Source organism: Larimichthys crocea, chromosome VII, assembly GCF_000972845.2.
Source record: "Larimichthys crocea isolate SSNF chromosome VII, L_crocea_2.0, whole genome shotgun sequence".
Taxonomy (NCBI): domain Eukaryota; kingdom Metazoa; phylum Chordata; class Actinopteri; family Sciaenidae; genus Larimichthys; species Larimichthys crocea.
In genome coordinates, this window is record NC_040017.1 from 27,137,732 (window position 1) to 27,156,782 (window position 19,051).

General features: G+C 44.7%; 1 protein-coding gene across 6 annotated transcripts in view; it reads left to right on the top strand.

Annotated features, from left to right (window-relative positions):
- Positions 1 to 19,051, top strand: part of actn4 (actinin, alpha 4) — a 44,877-nt gene that overhangs the window by 20,219 nt on the left and 5,607 nt on the right. For 3 of the 6 annotated variants that reach the window (XM_027279893.1, XM_027279898.1, XM_027279895.1), the window contains exons 2-17: positions 7,058 to 7,172; positions 7,810 to 7,929; positions 9,487 to 9,573; positions 10,364 to 10,451; positions 11,291 to 11,369; positions 11,529 to 11,610; positions 12,585 to 12,670; positions 15,323 to 15,415; positions 15,565 to 15,690; positions 15,807 to 15,911; positions 16,362 to 16,509; positions 16,744 to 16,894; positions 16,982 to 17,090; positions 17,306 to 17,446; positions 17,645 to 17,827; positions 18,485 to 18,619. In XM_027279893.1, coding sequence (XP_027135694.1) covers positions 7,058 to 7,172; positions 7,810 to 7,929; positions 9,487 to 9,573; positions 10,364 to 10,451; positions 11,291 to 11,369; positions 11,529 to 11,610; positions 12,585 to 12,670; positions 15,323 to 15,415; positions 15,565 to 15,690; positions 15,807 to 15,911; positions 16,362 to 16,509; positions 16,744 to 16,894; positions 16,982 to 17,090; positions 17,306 to 17,446; positions 17,645 to 17,827; positions 18,485 to 18,619 — 1,848 coding nt within the window. Of the gene's footprint in view, positions 1 to 7,057; positions 7,173 to 7,809; positions 7,930 to 9,486; positions 9,574 to 10,363; positions 10,452 to 11,290; positions 11,370 to 11,528; positions 11,611 to 12,584; positions 12,671 to 14,443; positions 14,530 to 15,322; positions 15,416 to 15,564; positions 15,691 to 15,806; positions 15,912 to 16,361; positions 16,510 to 16,743; positions 16,895 to 16,981; positions 17,091 to 17,305; positions 17,447 to 17,644; positions 17,828 to 18,484; positions 18,620 to 19,051 lie in introns of all 6 variants that reach the window. The other 3 variants (XM_027279894.1, XM_027279897.1, XM_027279896.1) reach the window with 1 other exon arrangement.

The window sequence follows — 19,051 nt, forward strand, 5'->3', positions numbered from 1 at the left end:
AATGTGACCGTCATGTAAACAGTCTCAGTCTGCTCTGGTTACCCAGCATGCTCCCACACACTCCTCCTCTTCCTCGTTTCTTCCATCTCGTCTGGCGGCGGTGATGTCGAGGTCTGCAGGTTCCTCAATGTTTCCAGAGGAGGAACAACAGTTTGTGTGTCACTCTTTCATTTCACATTCTCATGACTCCTCCTCCTCCTCTGCTTCCATCTTTCATCATGAACTTCTCAGCCCACATTCACCCATGTATGATCTCTCATGTTCGACATGAAGCTACTTTTAGACATGGTTAGGTGCGACACACGGTTTTGAATTTCCCCACCAACATTTCTCACATTTCTGGTCTCTTCTTCCTCTTTCCCACGTTTATCACTCTTTCTTTTCTCCTCCTCCTTCTCTCGATCACCTCGCTTCCTCTCCTCCTCTCTCCCGCCTTCTGCATTTCCCCTCCCCTCCTGTCCTTAATCCTCCCTTTCCTTTGTTTCTGTTAGCAGCTATATCGAGGCTCCCCCAGAGAGTGAGTGTCTGGCTGGACACAGTCGATGAGGCCTGTTGAAAACAGTCTGTGTTAAGCTGTTGACTCACATAATGGCATATCTGAGGGGCATTGAGCCAGCCAAGAAGTACACAGCAATTACATGTTTGTCAGCTCCGTGTGTGTGTGTGTGTGTGTGTGTGTCCACATTATGGCTCCTACTTTACTAACTACCTGTCAGCACATGAAGCGAGGGAGGCTCCCTCACTGTGTGTGTGTGTGTGCACACACATGTTAATGATCACCTGTCCAGACTTGAGAGGATAATGAGACCAGAACAACCTCTGCAGCAGATCCCTGCTTCGTCTTTCTTCTCCTCTTCCTCCTCTTTGCTGTCTTTATTCATGATTAGCAGCACTCTGGTGGCCTCGAGTATTTTGGACGTGAACGTGTTGGCCGGTGTTTCTTCTCTGTAGATCGACTACACTTTGGATTTGGCACTGCATTACACTTATCCTTATCATTCATCATTTCTCTGTTAGAAATGCTGCCAAAAGTGTGTTCATGTGTGTGTGTGTGGACACCAACACCTTCTCAAGGCTGCTCAAAAACAAACAGCTGTTCCCTCGTTCACGTCGAGGCTTCTTCCTCCTCCTTCTCTCAGTTGTCAAACACACTGATGCACAGTGAGGTCTAACCATGGCCTCCCCTCAGGGACGGTGTCATGTTCCTGCACCGTGACTCTTCGGCCGGGGCAGCAGCAGCTCTACAGTAGCAGGCTGCATATCCAGTTACACCACTGTTACTTGAATGGGGCTATGAGTGCACAGGAATCTAGAGTGCAGCTATTTTGTGTGTGTGTGTGTTTTCACTGTAGATTTATGTTGGAGCTCTGCACGCTTGTAAAGAGGAGTTATCAAAGTTTACTTCTGAAATGGCGTTTGCAGACGGTGTCTGCTCGACTCTAAATGATTGTTATTCCGCGTGGACATGCGCTGTATGCATGTGCTCGTTGGAGCTGACGTGGGAAAATGCATTCAAACAAACAGTGTGTCTGCTCCGTGTGTTAAGGCGTAAAGATCAGCCGCTCGTCTGGAGCGTTTGAAGCAAAGGAGTGACAATAGTTTCTGCTGTGTCGCACACCACAGCCCTTTTTTAATTGGCGTGCCTCTAAGAATAGAAGGCCTTGTGTCAGGCCAGACCAGACTAGTAGCTGAGCTTTATTCACAGGGCCAGCCCAGCATGGTTTTGGCCCAGCTTAGTCTTGTGCAGCCAGTCCAGTCTAGTATGGCTGAGTCCAAGTTCCTTGAGGTTATACCTCCTGCCAGCAGGTCCACATATAACTCTAACTAGCAGTACAAAGCTGCACTTTGGTGCAACAACAGCCATCTGCTGTTTGACATTTACTTTTTCATTTCCTGACACTGCACTGTGTCATGCCAATGCTTCAGATTCATACACCAGGCTACGTTTACACCTGGACGTTGGTCAGTAGCAGTTGCTCACAAGCACATTGAAAGCTTTTGTTCCTACAGTAGTAACAGTAGAAGGTTTGCAGAGTTATTGATGCAGAATTCACTAATTAAAATGAACAGAATAGTAACAGTGTGGCGAACTATCAGTGCTGCCTAATTAATTCAAACAACTGAAAATGTGTGATTTCACACAAACGTCGTCTCAGCAGCCAGCGTCATCACATCAGAGCAGTGAGATATCAAACAGTTCATTTCATCTACAGTCATTACAAATCCAGTGTTTTTGCTGCCTTCATATATATTAGATTAAATTCAACTTTATTGTCATTACACATGTATAAATACACGGCAACGAAATGCAGTTTAGCATCTAATCAGAAGTGCAGATAGATACAGCTAAATGTAGTGTTTACAGTACTGCAAAGGTGTAAGGTGTGTATAGCTATGTGCAGAGTATGCACAGATAAACAATGTGGGCAGTAGTTATGGGCAGATTATATACAACTAACTTATGGGAGCATAATGTACAGGTAGTGCAATTAATAAATTGTGTGTGTGAGTGTGTGTGTACCTTGTGGCTGTCAGTGTGAGATGTGCTGAAGCATACTTGACTCCTGTGGCTTGAAGGTGTGAACTTTTGGTATTAAACTTTTAAACTTTCCCAGCGTTCAGAACATAATGTGTGTTCACTCATAAAGAAATTTGACCTTTTGTTTGAACAGTCATACATCGAGCAAGCATCGGCAGGCACCATAGGTGTGTGTGTGTGTGTGTGTGTTTGCACCTCTGTAAATCCACCTTTACCCCAAAAGTAAAAAACAAACAAAAAACCTCTGAGCTCTCTTCCCGTCGAGTCGGAGCTGAATCTGATGTGACTCTGGGTGTGTGTTGGTCCAGAAGCTCTGACCCGGCTCTCTCCTCCAGAACTCCCCAGTGCTCAGCAGCAGTTTGTCCGCTCTGTCCCTTCACTCCACCCGGTCCTCCACACACAACGCTCTGCACAGCCCAGCTCACGTTGAGTTTAATACCGTGTCACCCTGCAACAATATATTATCACTGCTCTGTTATTGTTGGGTCTCATTTTGGTGCTTTTTAAACGATTTAATGTCAGAGTATCTCAGAGCTGTTGTGTGTTTGTGTGCGTGTGCCAGAGAGGGAGAACAAGTGTTGATGCAGAGAAATGACGAGCTGCCTGTCGCCGGTTAGAGTGAGGTCATCAGCAGGAAACAGGGTGTGTGTGTCCAGAAAATGCATGCACACGCACACACTGCTGACGTCATGCACACAATATAAGGCTGTTGAGCAATAACATTGTTCGACCTGGCTCATTCTTCACAGGTGAAATGAGACACACCCTTACATGCACCTGTGTGTGTGTGTGTGTGTGTGTGTGTGTGTGTGTGTGTGTACTCTTCATTATACTGTACATACAATTAAGTTGCCTGTGCAGTCAGTAAATTGCACACGCGTCGAGAAATTGGTGAGCCATACAAAGATATGATGTGAGTGAGTGTGGGTGGGTGGTTAGATTTGATTCTTGTGTCTCATACATTCCTGTCCAAGGAGTGGTGTGTGTGTGTGTGTGTGTGTGGGTGTGACTGAGGGCAGTAAAAGGTGTAAAGAATGACAGCATCAGTAGATGTGACTTCATGTTTTTAAGTGTGTGTTTTCACACTTATCTCATACATATTTTTGTCGTGGGTGTGTGTCTGCTGCTGCTGCTGCTCACATCTTTGCACTTTAAGTTCCCCTCCTTCAAACAAATGATGAACCTTGACCTTTGACCCCGGAGGTCCAGTTAGAGATCAGAGTTTAAAGAGTGTTGGGCTCACACGGATGACTCTGGTTCAGGTATGTGTGTGTTAGAAGACAGAGATCAAACAGCTGACCCCGGTGCAGCCCATTAGGCTCCCTCTCTTCTCCACACTTGCAGCAGTAAAGCAGTCAGTGAGGAGACGTTTATCTGCCATGGAAGGAGACATGTCGGACATCTTAACCACTTCCAGACACGCTCACAGTTCCTCCACGACACAAACACAGATTCTGCACCCTGATCACACACCCCATGTTCCCCTTTTGGAAGAAACACATTAGAACGATAACACACATGACTTGATGAAGATTTCAGCTCGGTTAGAAAGGAAATCAGTGGATACTAGGCCGTGCAGAGTCCTGTTTGGGGCAGGTCATTTTCATTGTTCCTCACAAAATTGGCACCTTTTTAGTGGATGAGCCGATGAGCTCATCAGAGTCGGAGTCACCCTGTGACCCAGTTTCAACAGAGCTGCAATTAGCCGGTGAAGACTATGATGAAAACACAGTGTTCTTCAGAGGAGTCTCATCCTCTGAGCTTCACACTCATGTTCACTCACAGTCTGAACCCTGTTTTCAAATATTGAGTCCTTTTGAGCTGCTGATGTGTAAAACTGTCAAACAGCGAGGTCAGAGGATGTTCTTCACGGTGGCTACAACAGTTATGTAATGGATACAGAGGATAAGAGCCTCGTGCCTAAAAGGTAAACCGTCTTAGTGCTCGGATCACACACAGCCTTCAGCTTCTTATCTGTGTCCTCAGCAGCTCAGAAATCCTCTTCTGATCTGTGTGGGCAGGTTTAACTGGATTCACTGGACCTCGTCCAGTGTGGTCACTCTGTTCACAGCCATCAGCAACAGGAACGTGATGCATCTCGTCCAGCCACACAGACTGATGTTAAAATGTGTGATTTGAAAAGTAGGTCGGGTTCAGCCATAAGTCAACGTAAAGCTTCATATTTAAAACAATGCAACGTTAATAGACTTTGACCAACGAGCTCTCAGTGCATGATTAATAAAGTTCAGTCCATCTTGTTGATGTTTGATCATGTCATAAAAAGATGAGCTGCACATTTGAACTCAGTGACTTTAGGACAGTCACGTTGAGGAAGTGTTCATCATCTCCCACTATAAGAAGCTAACTGTCAGACCCCAGATCAGCCCGTGTGACAGCTCTCTGTTGAAGCTTTGATAAAGGCCGTCTGGAGGGTCCTCGAACACGGCGCAGAGTGCCCAACAGTGTGCGGGTCTGACCTCTGACCTCGGGGGGAGGGGATGAAAGAGTGCCGGCTGTGTAACGTGTAGCGTGCCATGTTGTACAGAATGTAACGTCCCCAGGCTCTGCAGGTCTCAACCTGTCGCCGTTTGTTTTGTTCCAGCGCTCTCCTCGTCACCACTCCCAGCAGCAGTGGTCTTGTTGGAACACAGCCGATTTCTGTGCTGTTTTAGTTAAGCTGCTCTCTGATACAGTTCACATTCCTAAAGTTTGAAATCTAAAGCCTCCCAACGTGCAGAGACCCCTCATCGTGCATCAGTCTGCTCCGCTGGCTGAGAGGACGGTTTGTCATCCTCCCCCAGAGAAAACTACGTTAACAACAGGAACATAAAATCAGAGTCAGTGACAGTGATTGTGCTAAACTAAGCTGGAACTTCCTGTCATTCCAGTGCCACTTCCTGCTGCATTGTCTTAATGTGTGTGTGAGGTGGAGATGGCATCATCTCTCCACCCTCCCCCTAACTTTGTCTGTGTGTGTTTGTTTATGTGAAATGTATCCTCCGTCCTCTCAGTGTGTGTCCTGGTCTGCTCTCAGACAGGCAGCCATATATAATATCTATAATTGTGTGTACGTGTGTGTTGGGGGTTGGTATCGGGCGGTCTGGGGGAGGGTCACAGAGCGAGAGTGGGCTGAGGGAGAGTGCAGGGGTCTGAAGGGTGCTATTATCCAGCAGGCTCAATGGGCGCTTTGTGCCGGTGGCCACAGTGTGACGGTGGGGAGAGGGGCCGGGCAACGAGCAGCTCCCTGTCATAATGTTTTTCAACACAGCGCAGGAGAGAGGGAGGAGAGGAGGAGGTGCAAGACTGACTCGATTGATACTCCTTCACGTCGTTCAGCTTTCTTCGAAGTTTTGGAGGCTGTTAGTCAGTTTACATGCAGGATGAGATTCTTTATATTTATTCATCCAAATATATTTAAGGTTTTTAATATATTGATAATTATCGATGTGTCTTTCTGTCGTGTCTGAGGCTTTTGGACCATCTCAGCAGTCCTGCTGTGCTGCTGTCACTTTTATATTGGCCGTTGTAAAACTTCACCTTTCACCATTGTCTCCTTCCTTTTCCTCCTTCCTTCACAGGAGGGACGTTCCCTCTTGAAGACGTACATGTCAGCATTAATGACTGTTTCTTGTAACTGCTGTTAAAGTTTTAAGGAGACGTTTTTTTTTTTCAGACCTCTCGTTGTGCCTCACTGAGCATGTGCAGACCGGATGTTGATGTACTTTTTTTTTTTAGTCCCTTCCCCTAAAATTATGTATCAGGTTTAAAAAAATAAATAAAGAAATGTTTGGACATCGATGATGTGCCATCATGGAGATCTGTTGCAGAGTGGCGTGACAGAGCATGTAGACAAACAGTCCCGTGCCCACCTCAGTGCCACGAGCTCCTTCAAAATAAAATGATTCAAAACACATTTCTGAAGAACGCCGGCTAACCGCGAGCACAAAAACACAGATTCCAACCAGCTGTGTGTGTGTGTGTGTGTGTGTGTGTGTGTGTGTGTGTGTTCAGATATGTGTGTGTGTGTGTGTGTGTGTGTGTTTGTTTTCGTACACTATTCAGATATCTCAGTGTCACAGATGTTCAGTGTGGGCCCTGTCAGGTTCTGTCACTTCTGGACCTCTGCTGGTTTCATGTTGGTTTTATTGTTGGACTGAACCAGAATATGAAGTTAGATTTATTTACGGTCTTTGTGTCTTTGGTTAAATGATTTCAGAGCTCGTGTCATAAGAATTTGAAGAAGGCAAAACAATGGTCAAGTCTAAAAAAATCTTTTTCACTGACAGTTTCACATTTTCTGCAGCCTACAGTTTAAGTTGTTGTTTGAGATCAGTCGTGTTTCTCCTCCCTTTTCTTCTGCTGCTTCCTGTCTTATCAGAGTAACTCCCTGACCTCCCTTCCTGTCCATTCAATTTCATTTTCTTTCATTCTCAATTCAAAGTGCTTTATTTTCATAAACATAATGACCCAGGCGCTGAATAATCCTCCTTTTTTTCCTGTTTCTGTGCTCTCGTGCAGACGTTCACGGCGTGGTGTAACTCCCACCTGCGGAAGGCCGGCACGCAGATCGAAAACATCGAGGAGGACTTCAGGGACGGACTCAAACTCATGCTGCTGCTGGAGGTCATCTCAGGTAACTCCTCTGTTCGACCTCGAGAAATCAAGCTCAGCGGGAAGTTTTTAATTAAACTAAAACGGCTTTAATGTTTTGAAATGTTTGGCACAGCAGCCGCAGGGAAGGCCGTCCAGCTCACCACACACACAAACACACACTCGTATGTCACCGAGCAGTGGCCTGATTTTCAAAGCTGTCTCCGAGCTGTCAATCAAAATGCTTTCAGATGTTTAAGATGCACAACATCTCTGTCCAATCCAGGGTGTGGTCGTTCACAAGTTCCAACCGCAGCTGGATCAGAGGCGTTTAAAAAAACAGTGGGAACACCCTGCTTTTATCTGCGTTCTCTCGAGGTTTCTTGTGTTTAATTGCAGGTTGTAGCAGGGAAACTGTTCCTATTGGCATATAGCAGATACTCATTTGAACCGCTGTCATCCCATAATGAACTCTGACTTGCATGTGGCTTCCTTTTTCACATCCACTTCAGATTTTTCTGCTGCGAGCGGCGCTAACGTCCCCGCTGTAACTTTAACTGTCCTGACTGCGTGTCGTTCTGCTGAGCCTGTGGAAACATGCTCAGCTCGTGTCGCCACAGGAGCTAACTCACTCATTTTTTTGTTTGTTTCCCTGTGTGTGTGTGTGTGTGTGCGCGCAGGCGAGCGGTTACCCAAGCCTGAGAGAGGCAAGATGAGGGTCCACAAGATCAACAACGTGAACAAAGCCCTGGACTTCATCGCCAGCAAGGGAGTGAAGCTGGTCTCTATTGGAGCAGAGGGTGAGTGTGAGCATGTACATCAATGAAAGAGATACATGTTACACCAAACACACACTGATGTGTAAAATTAAATCTGCTTCTCATGAACTGTAGAAACCTTCCACATCCGCAGACCTCACTGTACAAAGTGCCATCTCATCCTTCTCAAAACGTTTGACCCCAGAACAAAAAGGGAACTGTCATGTTTCATTTCATTTGTTCTCGGGCATGCTGAGTCTGACGTGGCATTTCATTAAAAATGCAGTAAAACTAGAGAAGTAATCAGAACATCTCAGGCTTTTTTTTTAGTGGTTCCTATTAGGGATGGGAAGTAATCGAGTACTCACTGTTCTCTCATGATTTTATATAGCAAAATGTAAAAGACCTTCAGCCTTTTCAGTCACACATACCTCAATCTTTGCACTCAAATTATACTTTACATAAATATCAGAGCATTAAACAGTCAGAGATATTCTTACAGAAGCTAAATTAAATGTAAGCTGTGTGTGTGTCTGTGTGTGTGTGTGTGTGTGTGTGTGTGAGTCAGGGTCAGCTGGGGGACTGTGACCTTTCTCCTACTCTGTCAGGACAAACACGACATTCCTGCAGCCTGATACTGAAGACCGCTGAACACAAAAGTGCTCAAAACACTGAATTATGCACACGCTCTGCACAGTGTGAACACACACACACAATCACACATAATCTTTCTGGCCATCTATAAAAGCAGCCCACTAAAGGTCACTTACTGGAAACACACAGAAGATGGAAGAGGAAAAAAGTGAGGGATGGTGATGACGAGATGAGAGAGGAGGTTGTCCTACAGAGACGGCAGAAACAGTTTATTCACATTAGAAACATTTCCCACAGTTTGTCAGTGTCTTTAAAGGCTCCTTTCAGTAGACGTGAACTCAGCAGTACAGAAAGTGAGACTGAGCTGTTCAATGAAACAGGAAGAATGTTGGAATGACAGCGATGTGGATGAATTGACAGCTGACAGTGAGAGTGATAAACTGGAAGATGAAGCAGGTGAAAGCATGAACGGACTGTTTGAACTATGAGTGGAATCTGACCCACACTACATGCCTTCACCAACATGTCACTGCACATGACTTACTGTCCTGTGTGTGTGTGTGTGTGTGTGTGTGTGTGTGTGTGTGTCATCTGTGGGGAACACTCACATCATGATATTTGAGAAGGCTGTAAATGTTTTCAGTGTGCTGCAACCTTGAATTACAAATGAAATATTGTCACTGCACATCACAGTACACAGATGTGTTGACAGCATTCTTCAAAGTGTCTCCTGTACTTCAGATAAAGCACTGGCTGATTGTATTTTCTATAGAATAAATGTATTTTATGAAAGAAAATCATTGCAGTATCACACCTCCAGGAAAGCTGCAGTTCGGCAGCTGTGGGACATAAAGCTCAGAGGTTGTGTGGGTGTGTTGGGTTATTGGATAAAGGAGTAAAAATGTAAAAACAAGATTTATGTTTCAGAGTAAAACAAAAAGATTCAACAAAAAATAAAAATGCGTTAATTGACTGGGGTCTTGTTTTTTTTGTTTTTTTTTGCAGAAATCGTGGACGGGAACGCCAAGATGACCCTGGGAATGATCTGGACCATCATCCTCCGCTTCGCCATCCAGGACATCTCTGTAGAAGGTACGACTTCCTGCGCTGTCATTTGCATAAACGTGTTGGAGATCAGCAGCAGCTTGGCAGAGAACGTTCTGCTGAAGGGAACTGCAACGACTCGACTCCGGGAATAATTAGAAGACCTGCAGGAATTTTCACACACATCCAGATGTGCAAGATAAGAATGCACTGTGGGAACTAGAGTGGAAGTAACACGTTAGAGAGACATGCACACACTCGCCCCATACACACACACACACACACACAGATGTGGTTAGTTGTGATGGGATACAGCCAAGAGAAAACAGGTCTGTCTACATGGCAGCTCATTAAGATTAATGATGATGTGAAACACCGTTATACCTGCTTTTATTAATATTACCTAAGTTTCTGCATAATCAGATGAACTTGAATCACAGATGGACTGAAACAGTCACAAAGCAGTCACCCAAACTTTGTATTTATTTTCCTGTTGACTTGGGGCTGTAATGACTCTGCGGAGTGCTAATTAAAAGTGTCTGTGTTGAATTAACTCTGGTGGGTGTGGACCACTATCAGGAAGACTGAGTCATATTTTTTTCTCCATATTAGTGACGGCAGTAAACAAAAACATCCTTGTGTTCATATTTAGCGCTCTCAAACAGACGCTGCAGTATTTCTCTCTGCTGGTTCACAGTTAATGGAATAAAACAATTTACCGACTTGATTCAATGAGATGTTTCTTCAGTGTGTTCAGAGACTAACGCAGACCTCCTCGTCTGCTTCTACTCCTGCTGCTCCTTCACCTTCTTCTTCTTCATCTGTTTCCCCTATGCAGAGACCTCTGCGAAGGAGGGTCTTCTTTTGTGGTGCCAGAGGAAGACTGCTCCCTACAAGAATGTCAATGTGCAGAACTTCCACATTAGGTAACACACACACACACACACACACACATACAGTTGATGTTATTTTAGGGTGCTGACGGTCAATGTTTGTGTGCCAGTTTCCAACACACTTCTTAGAGAATTCAGTTCTTTGTCTGGAGGTTGGAGCTCTCGTGTAAGACTCCAGTGAAACCCGATAAAAGCTGTTTATGATTCACTGCAGTCTCCAAGGAACTTTGAACTGGATGACACGACTGGCCAACATAAAAAAAAAAAAGTCTATTTGAGTTGTCATGGAGACACATGACCACATCTCCTAAAATATGTGTCAATATTTCTGAGAAAATATGTTTGCATAGATACAGGTGATCAATGCTGAATGGAGGCTCAGTGCTCTAAGTGTTATTGTGTAGAAAGGCTGCCCCCTGTTGGAGAAACTGGGACATGTTTCACTCTCTGAGGTAGTCAGGACCAACTTAAACTGTCAGATGATGTGTGCAAAGATTTGAAGTATGTAAAAATGTGTAGATGTACTCTACATAGCACAACAAAGTTACATGCAAAATCTTCATATTTTTGAGTCGTGATCTAAAAAGAATAAAGAATCCAGATCAGATGAAGAGTGACTTTCCCTCCTGTGCCTGTTTTTGTGATTTTAGCTCGGCGTAAATTGAACTTGAGCTCTGCGTTTTTGCCCTTTCGGTTCTTAAATTTCACTCAAAGTCACAATGCAAATGTGATTTATGGCCCGGGTCGCCCTCAGGCAGATCAGAACCGGCTTTGTGGATGATAGCTGGCAGCGATGACACTGGCAGTTAGAGCAGACAAACATGTTGCAGCCACCCACTGCCTCACACTCATCTGTTCACTCTGTCCAACAGCTGGAAGGACGGCCTCGCCTTCAACGCTCTGATCCACAGACACAGACCTGATCTCATCGATTACGACAGCCTCAGAAAGGTACACACACACACACACACACACACACACACCCACACACACGATATATCATCTTTGTAATTTTTTGTTTCTAATGACCTGTAAATAAAAAAACACTGAAGCCGCTAATAATACTAAGAGAAAGTTTGCTGTTTTCTGACGCTGTGATTGGTCGCTTAGGATGACCCTGTGACCAATCTGAACAACGCCTTCGAGGTGGCTGAGAAGCACCTGGACATCCCCAAGATGTTGGACGCAGAAGGTAAGCTGAACGATGTCGTGTTGTCCTCTGAATATTCGATGATCTGCTCACATACTGTGACTGTCACTCATGATCTAAGCGGGTCTGAGTTACCAACCTAAGCACCACACCAGAACTTAACCCTCATCCTACAGACATACTTAAACAAACTACAGACAGGAGACTTCACGAATTAAGAACTGTAAGAAACATTATTAGATATCAAACGAATTTCATCTAGATCACAGATTATTATTCTTTCCCCCACGCTCACAGCATCATCATACACCCTGTTTTACAGTTTTATGTTCTACAATACAATATTAACATTTAATTTGATAGTCATAAAACATTTATTGTGAAATGACTTTGAACATCATCTAACTGAAGGAGGAGCTTTAAGGGTGACCGACAGTCTGTCCCCATCCGCTCCTTTTAGTGTCTGATAGTTTAAATTGTTCCACCTGAAGTTATTAGGAAAAATTGGACTGATAGAATAAAACATTTGTAAGATATGACAGAAAGTTTACCTGAGCCAAACTCACTGAACATGTTGTGATGTCTGTGATAAAATCACCTGAAACGTGAATTAATCATCGACTCACAGTGTTGATGTGCATGTGAATATCCTGTTGTACCTGTGATATGAGCTGTTACAGGAGATGAGATGCCGTCATCATCAGGATCGATGGAGCTTCCATTTTATCATTCCTCCTCCTCCTCCTCCTCCTCCTCCTCCATCATCCATTAGCTCCATCGTCAGTGTTGAAGCTGTCAGTGAACCGCTGTATGGCTCTGACCCCTGTGTCTGTGTTGTCTCTTGTGTTTGTACTCGTTCTGTTTGAGTTGAGTTTGGATCATCCTGTCCGGCTGTGAACGGCTGCAGCAGCTCGTTAAATGTGTGTCTGTGTGTTTTAATATGTGTGTACATGTGTGTCCTCTGTCCTGCCTGTTTATGTGTGTCTCCATAACCACGGTCTCCCCCCGCCTCGTAGACATTGTGAACACGGCTCGTCCAGATGAGAAAGCCATAATGACTTATGTGTCCAGTTTCTACCATGCCTTCTCTGGAGCACAGAAGGTACTCTGACCCCCCCGACCTCCACCTTTAACCCCTGTTACTAACAAGGTGCTGCTTCCTGTCCAGCATGGCCTCACTCTGTCGACAGCGCTGCTGCACGCTGGGCCTCAACAAGGACACAGGATTGTTTGGGCACAAACACACACACACGTAAACACACATACACACTGATAGTGTGACGGTGACTGTGCTGGTGAAAGCAGTAAATATTCTGTGGTTGAACTGAGTCTGCAGACTGCAGCTGAGCTTCTGTCTCACAACAATAAGGTTATTCACAACATATCAAAGTCGAGCTGTTGGTGATTATTGGATGATTGAGTCACTGTAACAAAACACATCTGTGTTTCTAACAGCTGGACCTCTGCAGATGTTCTGTACGCTTCAGTTTATCTATGTATTATTTTGAATTTTACAATCATACATACATTAAGTTTCTTTTGACAAATTCATAGTTTTCTTCTCGAGTTCTTTGAGGCTGTTTAATAGGGTGAAGGCTTTTTAGGATTTTTATATTGAGTTTATATCTTTAATAATTAGAGATATAGGATATAAGTTTTACACCCTTTAAAATCAGTCCCTTTGTTTTATTTGAAGGTTTTTTTTTCATTGTTTAAAGGGATTAAAATGATTCAGTGTGTGGATGTTTTGTCATGTTACAGGAGGATCATAAATCTCCAGCCAAAAACTCTGATTGGCTGTTCTTCAAGTAGAACACCTGACTCACCTGCTGAGGTGCTCACATAGTGTAAACCTGTAGATGTGAACACAGATTACAGTTACAAAAATCATCATAATAATCAAGTAAAAAAAGTGTTTCTTATAAATATTTCAGCTTTAGTTGAAGAGCAGTGTAGACACCCTCCCATCTTTTGTTTCTGTCCTTCTTTCTCCCCTCCTCCTCCCCCTCCCCCTCCTCCTCCTCCTCCTCTTCCTCTTCTTATTTTTCTCTCCCTCCTCTCCCTGTAGGCCTCTGACAGGAAGCCAGTTGATGTGTCTCTTGTTTCCTTTAATTAATTTTCTGGCCCATTCAGAACTTGTTTGTGTGTTAGTGTAGTCTCAGGAGAGGTGTGTGTGTGTGTGTGTGTGTGTGTGTGTGTGTAATCTTGTTCCACAGCTTGTTCTTCTTCAAGTTCTTGAATTATTTACAAGTTTGTGTCTAATAGTTTGTTACAAACACAAACTCTTTGATCTGCAGACTTTACTGCTTTCACCAGAATCATATTTCATTCATTTACACACACACACACACACACACACACATCTCATTCAGTCCCGTTCACGTAAAGCAGTTTATTCATCATCTGTTGTGTTTCGTTCACTTGTCATGTGAGGACGATAACTATTCATCATGTGTGTCTGTGTTAAAGACACAAAGAATTGAAAAGTGAAGGACGACCTTCACACTGAATGAACTGCTTTGAATGGATTCTTCCTGACAGACTCACTTTAGCAGCTGATGTGTGTGTTTGTGTCCCGGCATTGAACTTGTGGCTCCAGCGTCCCTTAAACTCTCTTCAAGAGGACACTTGTCCTTGTCCCCTCGTCCCCTGATGTCCCACCTCTTGGCGTCAGTGTGGGAGGAGGTGGTGGTGGTGCTAACAGGAGGAACTTGAAGCTGTGGAACTGAAGAGGGCATTATCTCCCTCCCCTTGCTCTCCCATCCTGCAGGGAGCGAGGATCACGTAGCTTTGGGTAGCTTTGGCTTCACTTTGCCTCTCTCTCTCTCTCTCTGTTTACCTCTCTCTGTCCTGCTGGGTGCTGGGTGATGTGTAGACATCGTGGGTACGCTGAGGCCGGATGAGAAAGCCATAATGACCTATGTATCCTGCTTCTATCACGCCTTCTCTGGCGCTCAGAAGGTGAGCTCCTCACGCTCCGCATTAACATTCACTGCAGCAAAACAACAGACTCAGCAGGTTTCCATCAGTGCTGATAGGAAGTTTTACTGCTTGATGTCTCTTCAGTTTCTCTTCAGCTATTAACACTTCTCAACTTCACTGTTTTATGATTTCTGCGTATAAATTGTTTTAGTTAGGCTTAACAGTAAATATTCAACTAAAAAGATGAAATATCTAAAAATACAAAGATTGTTGTATAGAATATTTGAACTTCAGTGTGTACTGTGTTTGTTATTCCAGTGGTACAGTAGTGTAATGTCCTAGGCAGACCTACTGATGTGGACTACAGCGCTACATGAACCTGTAACTAGATGTATGGCGTGTGACTCCTGAGTTGTGACGGGAGACGCATGGAGCTTTAAAAACCCCACACTGATTGTGGCACATTGAACTAACCATCAGCAGCTGGGCATGTTTTTTATCAGTCAGACAAACTTCCATTGAAGGTTTTGCACTTTTTGTGTCTGATGTAATGTTTACATTTATTAGTGTTCACTGCCTGTGTGTGGAGTGTGATCGCACATGTTAAGACTGAAAACTCTGTAAAAATTCTTAATTATCATTAATAATAATAATAATATATATAATAAAAACTCAGGTTCAAGTACTAATAAAAACACTCTTTAGTGAAATCGTGTTTAAACATGCGGCTTTGGTGAATGTTCTCACTCAGCTTTGAGCACAGTGAGTGGATTTGATGTCACCATCTTTTGTCCAATCTGTGAGCGCTACTCATCACTCTGTTTCCTGATAGGCTGAAACAGCCGCAAATCGTATCTGCAAAGTGCTCGCTGTCAACCAGGAGAACGAGCTGATGATGGAGGACTACGAGAAACTGGCCAGCGAGGTGAGATTCAGCACGTTTACACCCGGACTGCTCGGTCTGGATCCTTGGTGTTTCATATTTTCAGTCACCAGACTGGGCGTCATCGTGTTGTTGAGAAAGTGTCAGAGCTTCGTTCTGAGTCTTCTCCTCGTCTTCCTCTCTGCCTTCAGCTGCTGGAGTGGATCCGTCGTACCATCCCCTGGCTGGAGAACCGAACCCAAGAGAAGACTGTAAATGACATGCAGGCCAAACAGGAGGACTTCAGAGACTACCGCTGCGTCCACAAACCACCCAAGGTTCAAAATCACTTGTGCTATATGAGATGCGACTAGATGATCGTCTGTCTTCGTCATTGTTTCCTCTTCTGAATCTGTCACTAACACTGAGCGCTGACCTCACTTCCTGTCTTCAGGTCCAAGAGAAATGTCAGCTGGAGATCAGCTTCAACACTCTGCAGACTAAACTGAGACTCAGCAACAGACCTGCCTTCATGCCATCAGAGGGACGCATGGTGTCTGTAAGTATGCAGTCATCATTTATATAACTCATCTGATGGGAAACATATGTAATGTGTTTCCACTGAGTCCGTATCTGGAGACTTTTCAGTGTTATGCTTATTTGTTACAGACGGCACTTGGACAAAATTCATAGTCCAAATAAATGGATACACTGATATGCACTGACAAGGACAACAGAGCGATTTTTCTGTAAAATAAAACTCTTTGGATCGGACACGTGTGCAGCTTGTCTCACCTCGGAGTTTGTGATTTCTGCCTCGTTAGCTTCTCTGCACTCAATAAGACATGAAACAACACTAAAGTGAACTTTTAGTCAAACCACATGCAGTCGAGTTACATGAAAACACCTTTTTTTGCTCTATGTAAGTCTCCACAGGCATGGAAACAGGTGGCACAGTGTGCTCCGCAGTGAAGGATTAGTTTCAGTAATCTCTGCTGTTTGTTCTCAGGATATTAACGGAGCGTGGCACACCCTGGAAGGAGCAGAAAAGGGCTACGAAGAGTGGATCCTCAGCGAGATCAGACGTCTGGAGAGACTGGAACATCTGGCAGAGAAGTTCCACCAGAAAGCTGCCATCCATGAATCCTGGACCGATGGTGTGTGAAAGTTTTATCACACACACACACACACACACACACACACACACACACACGCGTATTCACGCTGCATATTGAATCACCTTTCAGCTGTCGCCCAAAACGCTCACACACTCTGAAAGCAGAAATCTTCTGCGGTTTGAAGTGAATGTTTGTGCTGACTCATCAGAGCGAGGCTGCCAGGTCAGATCTGCTCAAAGGTTACATGACTGAATCAGTCTCATGTGTATGCAGGTAAGGAGGCCATGCTGACCCAGAAAGACTACGAGACTTCCACCCTGTCAGAAGTCAAAGCGTTGCTACGGAAACACGAGGCCTTTGAGAGCGACCTGGCTGCCCATCAGGACAGAGTGGAGCAGATCGCCGCCATCGCACAGGAACTCAAGTAATTACAGAAAGCATGAGATCAGAAGTCGTGCCCGACAGAGAAAAAACGAGTGACCTGTAAACTTTCTCCTGCTCTGTTTTCCAGCGAGCTGGACTACTACGACTCTGCCACCGTCAACGCTCGCTGCCAGAAGATCTGTGATCAGTGGGACGTCCTGGGAGCCCTCACCCAGAGCCGCAAGGAGTCACTGGAGGTATGAAGATTGAAAAATGTAGATCACGTGATGTTACGGACCTCAAGGGCCACATGTAACACATAACACATGGCCACACGTAACACATGACTTTATGAGATCAGCCAAGTGTTTTTTCACATCGCAGAGATCGTCCTTTTAAAGTTCAAAACAAGATGGTGTGTTCAAAGTACGTGATTCTCACTGATGTCTCTTCTCTGTTTTCGCTCCAACAGAGGACGGAGAAGCAGCTGGAGTCGATAGATGAGCTGTACCTGGAGTACGCCAAGAGAGCGGCACCCTTCAACAACTGGATGGAGGGAGCCATGGAGGACCTGCAGGACATGTTCATCGTCCATAATATCGAGGAGATCCAGGTAACTGGAAAGTGGACAGTGTGGCAGCACGGTCCAGAAATGTGCAACACATGAAACTAATCATAAAAACAAATAGAGAGCTGAATCGTGTTTCTACAAATGAATCATGTGATAGTAAACAGAGTTCTAAACGATCTTACATAAGACTGATTTCTATTAAACTTTCTGTCTGCTGGATGTTTTTGTTTCCTCTCTCAGGGTCTGATCACAGCCCACGAGCAGTTCAAGTCCACCCTGCCAGAGGCCAACAAGGAGCGAGAGGCCATCCAGGCCATCCAGGCGGAGGTGCAGAAGATCGCCCAGAGCAACGGCATCAAGCTGAGCGGAGCGAACCCGTACACCACCATCACACCTGAGAGCATCGACAGCAAATGGGAAAAGGTGCTTGTTGTAAAATCAGTGAGGGTGCAGTTCTCTCTCTTTAGTTTAAGAGCTTTGTCGACTTTGTTGTTTATAATTTCTGACTTCCACTTTTCATCTCTGAGTTCAGCGCAGTAATAAAATAAAGGTCTATCTTTGGTGAAACATGCTGGAGCTGTAAGCAGGACTCCTCGTCCAGTATTGATTTACAGATGACGTAAATTTGGGATGCGCAAATTGGGAAATCCTGAAATCCATGAAATTTGTGCCCGTGCACGAAAACAGAGGTGATCATTTCTCCATCATCCAGTTTGGAAAACTAACTAACATTTAGCCGGTGCGACACGACAGATTAACAGCAGCCTGACATCAGTGAATACCATCTTATTAACTCATATCAGTCAACAAGGCGGATATGGACCGATACAGATGTTGGGCTGATAAATCGGAGCCTCCCTGATGTAAACACGCTTGTCGTCACTGATCGTACGGAGCAAAATCTGCTGATGTAGCTGCAGTGAGCCAAAGATGGTGTCATCCACATGCTGAGGACCCCGACATGGTGACTGGAGGCCAAATGATTTCATGCCTTTCTCCAGCTGTTGGTGCAGCTACAGGTGCTTTCTGTTACAGCTGTGTGTGTTTCTCATGTATTTATGTGTGTGTGTGTTTTTGCAGGCGATGGCCATGGTACCTCTGCGTGACACCGCCCTACAGGATGAGCTTAACAAGCAGAACAACAACGACACACTGAGAGCCAAGTTCGCCACTCAGGCCAACGCAGTCGGCGCCTACATACAGGCCAAGATGGAGGTAACGGATTAGCCCGTGCAGCTGGTCCAAGTGCTCGCCATTGTGTTGAAGAGCTTGATCTTTGCACAGCTGCGTGTAGTTTGTCACAGTTTTCAGGCCAACATTGTGAAACAGTGAGCTCATAGAGCAAAGAGTCGACGAGGGTCAGGAGATGTGTGATGCAGAGTTACAGTTTGACACAGGTGAAGTCGTTAATGCAGGTTTATTTTTATTAAATCAAGTTTTTATTTCGGATCATTAGTTTTTGTATCAGATCTTTGTCATGCTGCACACACACCACTTCACTCACAGCTATTCATGACAACACAAGTAGACTGAGAGGACTGAGCAGACGTGTACAGGACAAATTAGATTCAAAATCTAATTTCACATGAGACACGTTATTGTCAGGCGTCCTCATGAAGAGTTTATTAAACTCAGCTGCTGTAACGG